At 49.0% G+C, this 14,048-nt stretch overlaps 1 protein-coding gene across 1 annotated transcript in view; it reads right to left on the bottom strand.

Annotated features, from left to right (window-relative positions):
* The window catches only part of LOC140408835 (beta-klotho-like), a 44,298-nt gene extending 34,997 nt beyond the window's left edge, over positions 1–9,301 (bottom strand). The window contains exon 1 of the mRNA XM_072496589.1: positions 8,459–9,301. Within this exon, the coding sequence (XP_072352690.1) occupies positions 8,459–9,211 (753 nt within the window). The 5' untranslated portion in view covers positions 9,212–9,301. The remainder of the gene's footprint in view (positions 1–8,458) is intronic.
* Between the last annotated feature and the right edge of the window lie 4,747 nt (positions 9,302–14,048).

The following is a 14,048-nucleotide window of genomic DNA, read 5'->3' as shown; positions in this document are numbered from 1 at the left end:
AGGACACACCTGGGCAATTTTCCACATTGCTGAGTAGATGCCAGTGTTGTTGCTGTGCAGGAACAGCTTGGCTTGGGGCGTGGCACGTTCTGGAGCACAAGTCTTCAGTACTATTGCCTGAATATTTTCAGGGCTCTTTATTGTATCCAGTGCCTTCAGCCACTTCTTCATATCACGTGGAGTGAATCGTATTGGCTGAAGACTGACATCTGTGATACTGGGAATCTCCAGAGGAGACCGAGATGGATCATCCACTGGGCACTTCTGGCTGAAGATGGTTGCTAATGCATCAGCCTTGCCTTATTGAGGATGGCGATATTTGTGGAGCTTCCTCCTCCAGTGAGTTGTTTAATTGTCCACCATCTTTCATGGCTGGATGTGGCAGGACTGCAGAGTTTAGATCTGATCCGTTGGCTGTGTGATTTGCTTAGCTCGGTCTCTTACTTGCTGCTTATGTTGTTGGGCACACAAGTCATCCTGTGTTGTAGCTTCACCAAGTTGACACCTTATTTTTCGGAATGCCTGGTGTTGCTCCTGGCATGCCCTCCTACAGCTCTCCTAATTTTGGCACTAGACCCCAGGTGTTAGTAAGGAGGGCTTTGCAGTGTGGACAGGGCTGGGTTTGCTGTTATCATTTCTGGTACCTCGGTTAATGCCGGGTGGTCCGTCCGCTTTAATTCCTTTTTGCCCCATTTGTAGCAGTTGAATGCAACTGAGTGGCTTGCTCGGCCATTTCAAAGGGCATTTAGAGTCAAACACATTGCTGTGGGTCTGGAGTCACATGTAGGCCAGACCAGGTAAGGCAGGCGGATTTCCTCTCCTAAAGGACATTAGTGATCCAGGTGGGTTCTTCTGACAATCTGCAATGGTTTCATGGTCATCGTTAGACTTTCAATTCCAGATGTTTTATTGCGTTTCTAAATTCCACCATTTGCTATGGTGAGATTTAAATCCAGATCCCCAGAGCATTACCTGGGTCTCTGGATTATTAGTCATGCAACAATACCACTGTGCCTAAATTGCAGCCTCACTGGGATGTTCCTCGCCAAGGCCACAAAAAGGCAAAGTATAGTTGAACAGCCTGCCGAGAAAGATTCCGCTAAACCTGCCCAAAACCATACTCTGAAATTGTTTTGTTAAATCGCGCCATTCATTTCAGAAAGTAATACTAGTGGCACTGTGTAACTTTGAGTTGTACACGGCCTTGAACTTTTAGGAATTTCATTTCAAAAATCTTTCTCCTGAGGGGATTGGTATTTTCTCGTCACTGATCACTAGGTGGTGCAGTACTGCCGTTCAAACTAAAAGGGTAACGAAAATTGAAAACAGTTCTGTTGGTGAAACATAGAAATCTTTCCGCAGAATGGCGCCTAAGTGTTGTAGCGAGTAGGAATTGCTGGCTCAGTGAGGCTGGCAATGCTATTCAACGTTAATTGGTCCACTTAACGAGGCCTCACGGGTTTCTCGCCGCAAATGAAGGCTCACCAGCTGATTCGCCATCACCACGATTGCCAGCCCCCCGCTAACAAGGTCGAAAATTACTTAAGCTGCACTTGCTCAGCCAACCCCAGCCAGCTTGAAACAATGACGCCCAGGAGACCAGCCCCAAGATTCAGGGAGGCTGACCTGGGGAGACTGCTAGACGCTGTCAAGGGCAGGAGGGATGTCCTGTTCCCCCCCAAGGTTCCAGGAGGGTAAGCCATAGGAAAGTCAGTGCTGCCTGGGAGGAGGTGGCAGTGGCAATGAGCTCGCGGAGTGTGACCAGGAGGGCTGGCCTCCAGTGCAGGAAGAAGGTCAATGACCTACACCGGGAAGCGCGAGGCGTGCGTTTATTCTCTTGGAAGATCCAAGTGGCAACATTTCGAGCCCCGAGTCCTCAGTGTCAGCGTTTCCTAGCACTGTCCCCGTTCCTGTGGCTGAACAGACTTTCTCTGGTAATGAAAGGGAGAAAGAAAAGGTCACACACAGTTCCCGTGCGCGTGTTGTACCCTTTCCGCTTGACGGCACTAGGTAGTTGTACCGAAAGAGTTGAACCCGGTACCTGATTCCCTGTCAGGAGGTAAACAGCATACACCCCGTCAGACACACCCTCCTCCCCGAGACCACTCCCCATTCCCCACGGAAGCATCTACCCCCTCCCCCTTCAAGCCCTCCTTCTCACGCCCCCTCCCACCACTGTGAACACGTGTGTGGCTAACAATGCCCTCTCTGTCTCCTCAGGAAAAGCTCTCCAACAATAGCCAGGAGTGGGCCCAGACTGGCAGCTGCCGTCCCCTTCCTCCACTAGCGCAGATACACGCACCTTGGTGGGACATGGTAGTGGTCAGGCTTCTGGGTCACAATCTGGTGAGCACCACACTGCTGATGATGCACTTCAGGTGGAGGCAGGAACCCCCAAGCGAGACAGCAGTCAGAGGGCTGCTGGATCCCAGGACCCAGCTGGGTCCCAGCCTGATGCTGAGCATGTGGAAGAGGACATCCCGGAGCTGACGGAGATGACAGGGTGCGGCTGGGACGTTTAGAGGATGATGTCAGCGACACTCCAGCAGATCCATAGCCACTTGGAGGAGTCCCAGAGGCTACGGGCGCAGGAGATGTTGCCGGCAATGCGTGGCACAGAGGTGGAGAGCCTGGACCATGACGTCGGCACTATGAGTGAAGGAGTCCAAGGCGTCGCGCAGTCGGTGACGGCCATGGCCGAGGGTCTCAGCAGAATGTCCAACTGGGATGTGACCCAGTAACAGGCTGACCTTGATGAGGTTCTATGGGACATGGCCCAATGTCAGATGGGAATGGCTGAGGCGCTGCAGAGCATGTCCCAGTCACTGAGGAGCATCGCTGAGGGCGTTGGCACTGATGGTGCGGACCATGGGGAACCGCCAGGGTTGGCAGTGACAGATGATGCAAGGGCAGCCGGAGCTCAAACCAGCTTTCCTTCCATCCCAAGGTGAACCCCAGGGCCCTATGGGCACCTACCGGGAGGAGGGGGAACTGAGTGCCAACCCGGACCTGTCCCATGGGGCGGCGACAGTGGCCACCAGCTCCCCCGAGTTCCACCCCTCTGATGAGGCTGCCTCTCACATCCAGTACATGAGACAGGACGGCACAGCTGGTGTTGCCTCCTGCAGTGTTCAGGCAGAGTGTCCAGGCATCAAGGTGTGATTGGGATTCTGGGCAAAGAATCCCACATGCTACATGGCCAGCCCACCCATGGGAATCCACTTAGATTGTGTGAAGAGCTCCCTTAACCACGATTGCCAATTCCCTATTAGAGATAGTCTTCAGCCGCATGGCCAGAGGCCTTGACTGTTGGTGGGGGTTATGGGTGGTCAATGGTGCAGACAGGCAGGGACAAGGGTTGCCCCAGGAACGTGTACACATGATCCAGGGGTTGGTATGGAGCAGCCGCATGCGGTTGCACCCCAGGTGCCTCGCCAGCACCCTCCACCCTCCCATGGCAGCCCACCCCCCGCCGAGCACTGGGCTGTCAAGCCAAGCACCCCCTGGGCTCTTTGCCTCTGAGCAAAGATGGCTACCCACCTCTTCGGCTCCCCACAGAAGCCCTTCCGCCAGGTTCACGTTTTTCAAAAGGAGTACTAATCGGCACCAGCGTGACCACTTGCTGGGGAGGCCGCTGAATGACAGGAGGCCATAGGATAAGGGTTGGCTCCCGTTAATTGTATGGAAATAAGGCTTAAGTAGTGATAATTGGTTTCTTGCCACGCTACGGCGAGATCCCGATTTCGCCTGCGGGAGCGGGCCAGTTGCATCGCAAACCGTTTGCCGCCTGGCACGGTTCTCGTTTTTGGCCTCCCCCGTTATTCACCGCCGGATGGGTTTCGCTTGAGCAAGAGCATAACAAGACTGGAGAATCGCGCCCATAGTTACAATGACTTAGTACCTGCTGTTACGTACAAGTGCAGATTTTTGGCACAATTTCTTAACCATCCACAGTTACTGGATGATCCAAGAATGAAAAACAATAGGCAGAAAAACAGTATGCAAGTGAACTCACAGGAGAATGCAAAATATCTTGTTTCTCCATGTGGGGTTTTCTCTTTCCATCTATTTGACAGGCACCACATGTGCTGAGAATAAATGCTCCTGTCCAATTTGAATGAAATTCGCAGTGTATTTGCTGCCTTAAGCTGTGGTGGCAGGAATATGATTAAGTCGTTCAAAATATTGTTACAATTAAAGGCAATAGGATCCTCTAAACATCTGGCTGTAGTGCACTGGATGGTGCCGTATTGAGCCAACGTGGTGGAGTTGTGGGGTGGGAGGGAGCTATGTGGTGGATTGGTCCCAAGGAAATTACTGATCTGTATTGAGAAAGCAGATCACAGCTAATTTGTTACATGGACTAAGGACAAGAACAGAAATGGCAAGAGAGAGATGGGTTGTAATTTGAACCTAGTTTGCACTGCAGAAGATTAGGTCTGCCTCACATTTAACATGCAGTCCAATTTTACTCTCTATTGAAGTCACCCCCTTCAGTGGCACAATCATTGCTTGGTCCTCCACCATAAAAATCCTAAGAATCTCCACCGACCTGAAGTTGAACTGGACCAATAATATCAGCAGCGTGGCTCAATAGCTGACCCTTATAGCCTCTCAACTATCCATAAGGCTCAAGTCAGAGGTTTGATGGAATACAGCACCCTCTTGGATATGCGTAGTTGCATAGCGCTGAAGAAACTCAAACATCGAGGAATGAACAGTTCGTTCAATGGGTGCCAATGTCACAACTTATTTTCTGGTCGCCATATGTGTGATTTACAGAATGTACTGCAGCAGGGGGCAACACGGTGGCGCAGTGGGTTAGCCCTGCAGCCTCACGGCACCGGTTCGTTCCCGGCTCTGGGTCACTGTCCATGCGGAGTTTGCACATTCTCCCAGTGTTTGCATGGGTTTCGTCCCCACAACCCAAAGATGTGCAGGGTAGGTGGATTGGCCACGCTAAATTGCCTCTTAATTGGAAAAAATTAATTGGGTACTCTAAATTTAAAAAGAAAAGAATGTACTGCAACAAATCATCAAGGTTACTTCAACAGTATCTCACTCTCTCTCCTATGACCTCTATTTCTGAGAATGACAGAAGCAGCAGTATCATGGGAATCCTATCACGTATAAGTTCTGTCTACATTGCACACCATCCTAACTGAGCTGCATATCATCGTTCTTTCACAACTGCTAAATCAATATCCTGGATTCCTCTACCTAACTATTGTGGGGATACCATCACAACAAAGACGCTAATACTTCAATGGGAAAGCCCAGTAGCACTTTCTCACAGCAATTTGGGGTGGGCACTAAATGTGATCTTTTCAGTGGTACCCACATCCTGAGAACATGGAATAAAAAGTGGGTACATTATTGAGGGCAGGGTATTGAGGGCAAGATTAGCTGCTTCAGCATGGGCTGGCGATTGAATCGGATTCTTTCTTTCCTCATTCTTGTTTCAACTCCCTCCATACCTGCTTTCCACTTCACTCCTGCAATCCCCTCCAGTCCTACATTCCAATGCACATGCACTGTTCTTCTGACTCTGATCCACTGTGGTTCCCCTTCATCTAATCTGTTGATGAGCTCACCTCAGATACCCCTTCCTTGAATACTGGAACTCTCCTTGCACGGTGTCAGCTTATTTCATTTGGAGCACAGCTGACTTTGAATTAGAAGGTGATAGATTCAAGTCATACTCCAGGACCTGAAAGCATAATTCAGACCAACAATGTACCACTCAGGGAGAACCGCTTTGGCAAAGGTGCTTTCTTTGAGATAAGATATTAAACTGATACCTCATCTGATTTTTATTTGAATATAACAAAATCCTTTGGAGCCTAGGGAAGATGACCATGGTGTTCTCTGGATATTGGCAGACACTTCTATAACCACCACCGCCAAAATAGTCATTCTTCTGATTTGTGGGACAAAATAGAGAAACAGTTGGATATTCACAGCTGGTTACAGCAGGGTTGTACACCTGAAACATCATAACCTGTTTTATTCTCTGTTCGGGTGCTGGATGCCCCTGTGCATCTCCGATGGATTTTGTTTATTTCAGATTTCTGACATTTGGAGTTATTTTCCTGCTATTTTGCTGTTTATGGGATCTCGCTATGCGAAAGCCAACTTTGTAAAATTAACCACACAATGTGGCTTCAAAAAATAATCCATTGGGTGAGAAGTACTTTGGCAGTTCTTAAGGCTCGATAAGATGTTACTTAAAGGCAAATTTGTTCATTCTTTGCTTGCAAAACTGCTCCTTCTCGTCTCCTCCTGCACAACATTGTACTGAGCACCTTTGATCACCTCCTATAAAGTTCTCCTTGGTTCAGAAGCGTTCAAACTAAAACCCTGGTTTTAGTTTTGTTTTGAAGGTGTGGGAGAGAATAAGCAGCAATTATTAATCAGTAATTAATAAAATGACAGAGTCCTTCAAATCCCAAACAAAAAAAATGACCGAAATAGTGATTTGTTTCACATTAAAACACACCAGTGTGACCAACTCTCGGAAAGAAAAATAAGTAAAGCTGTGACATAGGGAAGCAGGGAGGGGGTGAAAACGGGAGGAGATCAGTCACTGCGCATGTACAAGATTTAAATGCCCAAATTACATGAAAAATTATGCTCTGGATGCATTCAACCCAGGACACGGGACAGTGGACATAATTACACGGCAATCCCAGAGGACAGTTGGTCACTTTTTGATACTTCAAAACATTTACTCCAGGAAAGGTGGGAGGATAATCTCTGGACAAACTTAAAATAAGCAGGAACATCCACTCACCCAGCTTGTTACTATGTTGCTGAAAAGCACCAGGACTGGAGTAAACCCTTGTATACTATTATCAAAGAATACCTTTAAATGGGATACATACATTTGTGTTCCATTCCAAAATTGTAGTTGATGTTCCCATGGTACTCCATCATACATGGTTCTAGTATACATTTGACATGTTGGATAGTGCATAACTGGCAGCATAGAATCATAGAATACCTACAGTGCAGGAGGAGACCATTCAGCCCATCAAGTCTGCGCCGACCCTCCGAAAGAACACTCTACCCTGTCCCACTCCGCTGCCCTAGCCCTGTAACTCCATCTAACCGTTGGACACTAAGGGACAATTTAGTGTGGCCAATCCACCTGACATACACATCTTTGGTCTGTGGGAAGAAACCGGAGCACCTGGAGGAAACCCACGCAGACACGGGGAGAACGTGCAAACTCCACATGACAGTCACTGATGGCCAGAATTGAACCTGGTGCTGTGAGATGCAGTGCTAACCACCGTGCCGCCCTCATGGGATTCCAGGTTACACGACTAAATGGAGTATAATAACAAAACGATTGGACACCCCTTCTACAGTTAAGTCTGCTTAGATACTTTAGAATCTACTCCATAGATTGCTTTCAGAAAAATAAACATTGTAGGGGACAAATTATAAATAATGAGGGATTTATTTAGTGCTTCTTATTTGAATTAAAAGTTATACAAAGCAATTTTAAAAACCTTTTACACAATATTAATGTTAGTCTGGAGTCAGGTTACCTGGCCATAAGAATTTAGTTTTATACAGTCACTTAAGCATAATAAGAAATTGGGGGGAGGGGAGGAGCAATCTCACAACCTTTGAGGCGATACCCTTTGAAACACTTGAATAGGATTGAGGGCATTCAAGGCAGAGGAAAGGCAATAGGTCAAGAGCTACATGAACATCATCCAGCGTAAATTCTTCTTTCCATGAAAAAAGGAGAAGAAATGCAAAATACTGCGACCCAAGACACCGCAAGGTGTTCAGAAGATGAGTCATATTTGACTCAAACCGTTTTAAAAAATAATTCTTTTTTAAAAAAGTACCCAATTCATTTTTTTTCCCAATTAAGGGGCAATTTAGCGTGGCCAATCCACCTACTCTGCACATCTTTGGGTTGTGGGGGGGGGGGGGTGAAACCCATGCACACATGGGGAGAATGTGCAAATTCCACACGGACAGTGACCCAGAGCCGGAATTGAACCCGGGTCCTCAGTGCCGTGAAGTAGCAGTGCTAACCACTGGACCACCATACCATCCCGACTCAAACCGTTGAGCAGGATTTTCCGGTTTTTCCCCCCGTGACGGGTTTCCCGGAGTGAGATGGGCGAGCAGCGCAAAACGCCATAGACAATCCTGCCTATTAACTCGGTTTCTCTTTCCACAGATGCTGCCAGACATGCTGATTATTTCCAGCACTTTCTGTTTTTATTATAAAATCAGGAGAATGTCTGTTTTTCTCTATAATTAACGATCCACTAACAGATTAATGGTCCCAAAAATCAAGGCTGTATATTCCCATAATTTCAATCATATGTCATTCAGCTTTGAGAAAAACAGATACCCCTTCTTTTACAGGAGGAACATTTCTGTAATTTTAAATAAAAGTAAAAATAAATAAATGTTCTCTTTTGTTTACCTTAATCAGGTTGTGCCCTACAGTATACATTGCTGCAGAGTTGTCTTTCTGCCCAGGGGGATATTCCCCTGTTTTGTATCCATTCCAGGCAATTAGGAAAGGATTGTAGATGGTGATCCAAAATTTAACACGATCCCCAAACGCCTGAAAGCAGAATCTAGCATATTCATTAAATATCTCAATCATTGCCTCGCTGCTCCAGCCTCCGTACTGCTCTTGCAATCCTAAAGGCAGGTCCCAGTGGTAGAGTGTGGCGATGGGAATAATTTTTCTCTGTATCAAGGAGTCAATAAGTGTATTGTAGTACTGAAAACCCTTGTCGTTGACAGATCCCACTATTCCATTTGGAAATAGCCGGGGCCAGGAGATGGAGAACAGATAAGAAGTGACTCCCAGGGATTCGAGAGCCGTCAAGTCCTTGTCTAAGAAGGCATAGCTGTTACTGGAAATATCTGCAGTCGCATTGTTGAATCTGAAGTATTCCATGTGGGTAAAGTGATCCCAGACAGAAGGTCCTTTTCCATCCTTCTTCCAACCTCCTTCGATCTGAAATGCAGAACTTCCCACACCCCACATGAAGTTTCTCGGAAAGGTGTCATACAAAAAAAGCTCACTATTTCTTTTATAATTGTGTCTCCATTTGTTTTCCCAGACAATTTTGCCTGCACCTGGATCTCCTTGAACAGTAACAGATGCTCGAATATAAAGCAAAAAGAGAGCTAGGAAAAGTCTCCTTAACCCACACTCAGTCATTGTGGGTGTGGATCCCAAAACAGATCGGAGTCAGTTCATTATTGTAAGAGTAACACTGAAACACAGCAGACTGGCTCCATTAAAAATGAACCAAGCACTAGTTTAAGTGCGTGGTTATATCTGATCTCTGTCAATGATTAGCTGCGTCTGGACTTCTAGCTATGGGCTGTTTAAATATTGTTGCTGAAACAGCACATTGGATAGGCCTGTGTCAGAATTCATCATCGACGAGGTGTACAATAATACTGGAAAAACATATATATCATGTAATGTAATCCACTAACAATGAATTATTATCTATATGCTTATCTAGTTATCTATCTATCAATCTATCTACACCAGTGGAACTCCAAGGCATAGCTTGTGAAATGATAGTGTTGTACTACATAACACATTGTATATTATCTCTGAAGCCTCTCCTTGCACCCACAATAATTGATCTCCCTTGACATTTTGCGCAAACAATATAAAACCTCTTCCTGTAGCCATTTCACTTCATTTTCTTATTATCCATTCTTTTTTTGTGTTGTACTCTCCGTATATTTTCTTTCTCTTCCATTCCCACCACAGACCTTGAAAAACGCACAAGCCATAATACTGGCGGATATGCCAGGATTGCATCTGCCATTGTCCTCTAGCACTGGCCCTGCTGGAGTCAGTGGGAAAATACCTCATTAACAGGGATGGATTAGCTTCTGTGCAACAAAGGCCATTCTCAGGTGCTTGCCTACTCTATAATGGTGGAAACTTCAGAATTTGACTGCCATCAGGGTGGGTGGCCAATCACCGCCCCCCCCCCCCCCCCCGGTACTCTTTGGCCCCATGTTTTAGGGTGTTTAAACTAACACAGTGTATGGATCCAAGGCCAAATGTCTGCACCTCACAGCCCAAATCCATTTATTCATTGATTCTCTTTTACTCTTTCTTAAGCTCCCTTTGATCTTTTATCTCTTTTCGTTTGTCTCAAGATCTCTGTGTGATTCTCACAAATGTTCTGTTACACAGATTTTCATTGCTGGCATGAGGATGTGCCTACCAGCAGCATCTCACAGGAATTCCACACAGACCCCCATGAATTTAATTCCTTTCACTGTAATCCATGTCAGCAGCCCCAGATTGCAAAATTACTTCTAACATTGTTCTCCTGTTTCTCTTGGGCCTCAGGCAGACAGAAAGTTGGAAGATAACTGATACTGAATTGGAAGATGCTGTAGCAATATCGGGGTATTGGCAAGGGTCAGGCTTCGATAACAGTAGTGCTGTCACAGGGATAAATCAAAGGGCTTGGGTTTGGAGACTGGACAGCAGGAAGAGGGAGGAATGAACCCAAAAATAATCATGGGTGAGCTGGGGTTGGAGGTTTTGTTATCTGGGAATATTCCAGGTATTTTAAAATAGCTGGGTTTTGGGAGCACTAATGGAGAGATTGCACATGGGCTATGGGACCTGGCGCATGCAAAACACTGATGCTGTAATCACAATCACACTCAAGGAGTTATTTGAAAGTTGGTTTGGGAGAGCTCAGAGATGAGCTTCTGAAAACAGTCAGGGGCGGGCTGAGTGGGAACATGAGCACTGGCAACGCCACACTGGCACTGGTGTGGGTAGAATTTAGAAGTGCTACAGGTAGGTGCATATGGCAGCTCTGGGAGGGAGTGTGGGTTCTGGAGCACTGAGGGGGAACCAAGGGTCAATTTATTAACTGCACCTAGCTTTATCTCTTCATCTCTTCTCTTGACTCCTCAGTTACAACTGTCCAGCCTGCGCAATGAAATCCTGCATGAATTTAAAAAAAAAATGTATTTTATTACAAACATGTATCAAAACAGGTTACAGCAAACAAACACCCCTTGAAACATACTTCCCACAATCAACTATACAGTCTGTACAGATTTTTTCCCCCTTTTTCACTCCCCCCCCCCCCCCCCCCCCCCGACGAACACAGCCCCTCAAACACGGTCACAAACATCCCCCACCTTTCCTCAAACCCCCCTGAAGAGCCCCTTAACTCACACGGGGGGCGCGATTCTCCGAAATGGAGACAGAGTGTTCGCGCCGTCGTGAACGCCATCGCGTTTCACAACGGCGCGAAACGGGCGCGGGCACTACCGGTTCTGGCCCCCAGCACGGCGCTGGAATAGTTCACGCCGCTCCAGCCTCCCTTCCCTGCTGGGCTGCGCCAACCCGCAAATGCGTGGGGGACTTCCTCAGCGCGCCGGCCCGGACGCAACATGGCGTAGGGGTTCAGGGGCCGGCCGCATAATAAAATAGGGCCAGACCCCATCGGAGGCCCCCCCCCGGTGAAGGAGCACTTTTCCCCGCCCCACAGGCCCCCCCCCCCCCCCCGACCCTACGCACAGAGTTCCCGCCGGCTGTGAGCAGGTGTGAACGGCACCGGTGGCACTCTGCCGTTCCCGCACGGCCGCTCGGCCCATCAAGGCCGGAGAATCGGCGGCCCGGCCGTGGACAGTAGCCCGCGACCAGTGCCGCTCCAAACGCGCCGGCGCAAATGGCGCCGATTCTCCGCTCCTCGGAAATCTCCGGCTGGTGTCGGACCAGCGCCGCAGGAAAAAGTGGCACAAATGGCAATTCTCCCATACATCGCGGCATGGGAGAATCGCGCCCTTTATCTTCTCTAATCGCAGGAAGTCGCACAGGTCACCCAACCAAGCCACTACCCTCAGTGGCGATGCCGATCGCCACTCCAGCAAAATTTGTTGCCGTGCAATTAGAGAGGCGAAGGCCAAGACATCAGCCTTCCTCCTCTCCATGAGCTCCTGCTTCTCTGAGACCTTAAATATCGCCACTAAAGGGTCCAGGTACACCTCCTCCTCCACTATCCTGGCTATGACCGCGAACACTCAAAATCCTGCATGAATGACAACTTCCTTCAGCTTAATATAGGGATTTTTTTTTATTTGTTCACAGCATGTGGGCATCTCTGGCTGGGGCCAGCATTTATTATCCATCCCTAATTATCCTTGAACTAAGTGGCTCGAACAGCCATTTCAGAGGCAGTTGAGTCACATGGAGGCCAGACTGGGTAAGGAAGGCAGATTTCCTTCCCTTAAGGGATATTAATGAACCAGTGGGTTTTTATGACAAACAACAATGGTTTCATGGTCATCATTAGACTTTTAAATCCAGGTTTTTATTGAATTCAAATTTCATCTGCCATGGTGGGATTCGAACCCGGGTCCCCAGAGCGTTACCCTGGGTCTCTGGATTACTAGTTCAGTGACAATACACTGCGCCACTGCCTCCCCGAAATTGGAAGGTGTCTATGTCCTGAGATGCCTGGATCGCGTTCCCTGATGTGATGGAGAATCAGGCACGATTTTTGCCCCGGCACCTCATCAGGGGGGAATTTATTTCTATTCGGTTGCACAAGAAGAAGGCGGGAATGGGTGGAGTTAGAGAGGCTGGTGGGAGAAATCCTACAGGTGGACAGGAGATACGCAGAGACCCCAGAGGAAACGTTTTTGAAGGAAGAGCAGAGGCTACGGGGGCGATTCTCCGAGCCCTGCGCCAGGCCGGAGAATCGCCGCAACGATGCCCCAATGCCGGCGCGCGATTATCCGAGGTGCGGGGAATCGGCGCCATTTGCGCCGGTGCGTTTGGCGCCGATTCTCCATCCCGGATGGGCCAAGCGGTCACTCCGACACGACAGAGTGCCCCCGGCGCCATTCACCCCTGGTCGCTGTCGGTGTGAACTCTGCGGGAACACTCGGGGGGTGGGGGGGGCCTCCGATGGGGTCTGGCCTGCGATCGGGGCCCACCGATCGGTGGGCTGGCCTCTCCCCGCCCCGGGCCTACTTCCTGGCGTGGCTGGCCACTGAACACCGACCCCATGTTGGGTCGGGGAAGGCGCGCGTAAGAAGTTCCCCGCGCATGCGCAGGATGGCGTGGCCCAACTGCGTGTGCGCAGGATTGAGCTGCCCCAACTGCGCATGTGCGGGTTGGCACGGCACACATTTGGCGCCGCGTAAGGAGGCTGGAGCAGTGTGAACCACTCCAGTGCCGTGCTGGCCCCCCTGTGGGGGCCAGAATAGGTCGTGCCCGGGCCCTGCTCGCGCCGTCGTGAAACGCGACGGCGTGAACACTCGGCCTCAATATCGGAGAATCGCCCCATACAATTGGTATTTGGTCTCCTATTCACGGCCAAGGTGGTGGGACAGCTGAGGAGGGTGAGACGGGCGCTGTATGAGTACGGGGGAAAAGCGAGCAGGATGCTGGCTCATCAGATGAGGAAGCAGGAGGCGGCGAGAGAGATTGGGAAAGTGAGAGATACAGAGTGGGAAGGTGGTCTTGGATCTGGCGGGGGTGAATGGAGTGTTTCAAGATTTCTACAGCAAGCTGCATAAATCGGAACCCCCTAGCCAGAGAAGAGGGGATTTTTGGGTGGGCTGGAATCACCAAAGGTGGACGAGGAGCTGGTGGAGGGCCTGGGGGCCCCAATTGGGCTTGGGAAGGTAATAGAGGGGCTGGAGGCGATGCAATTGGGTAAGGGCCCGGAACCGGACAGATACCCGGTGGAATTTTATAAGACATTTTCAGGGGTGCTGGGGCCGCTGTTGGCAAGGGCATTTAATGAAGCAAGGGAGCTAGGAGTGCTTGCCCCAACGTTGTTGCAGGCATCGATCTCTCTCATTTTGAGCAGGACAAGGACCCGGAATACTGCGGGTCATATAGACCAATCGCTTTATTGAATGTGGTTGCTAAACTGCTGGCAAAGATCCTGGCCACACGGATCGAGGATTGTGTCCCAGGGATAATAGGGGAAGATCAGATGGGGTTTGTTAAGGGGCGGCACCTGGCGACCAATATTAGGAGGCCC

This window comes from Scyliorhinus torazame, chromosome 3, assembly GCF_047496885.1.
Source record: "Scyliorhinus torazame isolate Kashiwa2021f chromosome 3, sScyTor2.1, whole genome shotgun sequence".
Lineage (NCBI taxonomy): Eukaryota > Metazoa > Chordata > Chondrichthyes > Carcharhiniformes > Scyliorhinidae > Scyliorhinus > Scyliorhinus torazame.
This window is presented reverse-complemented; position numbering and strand designations above follow the sequence as displayed.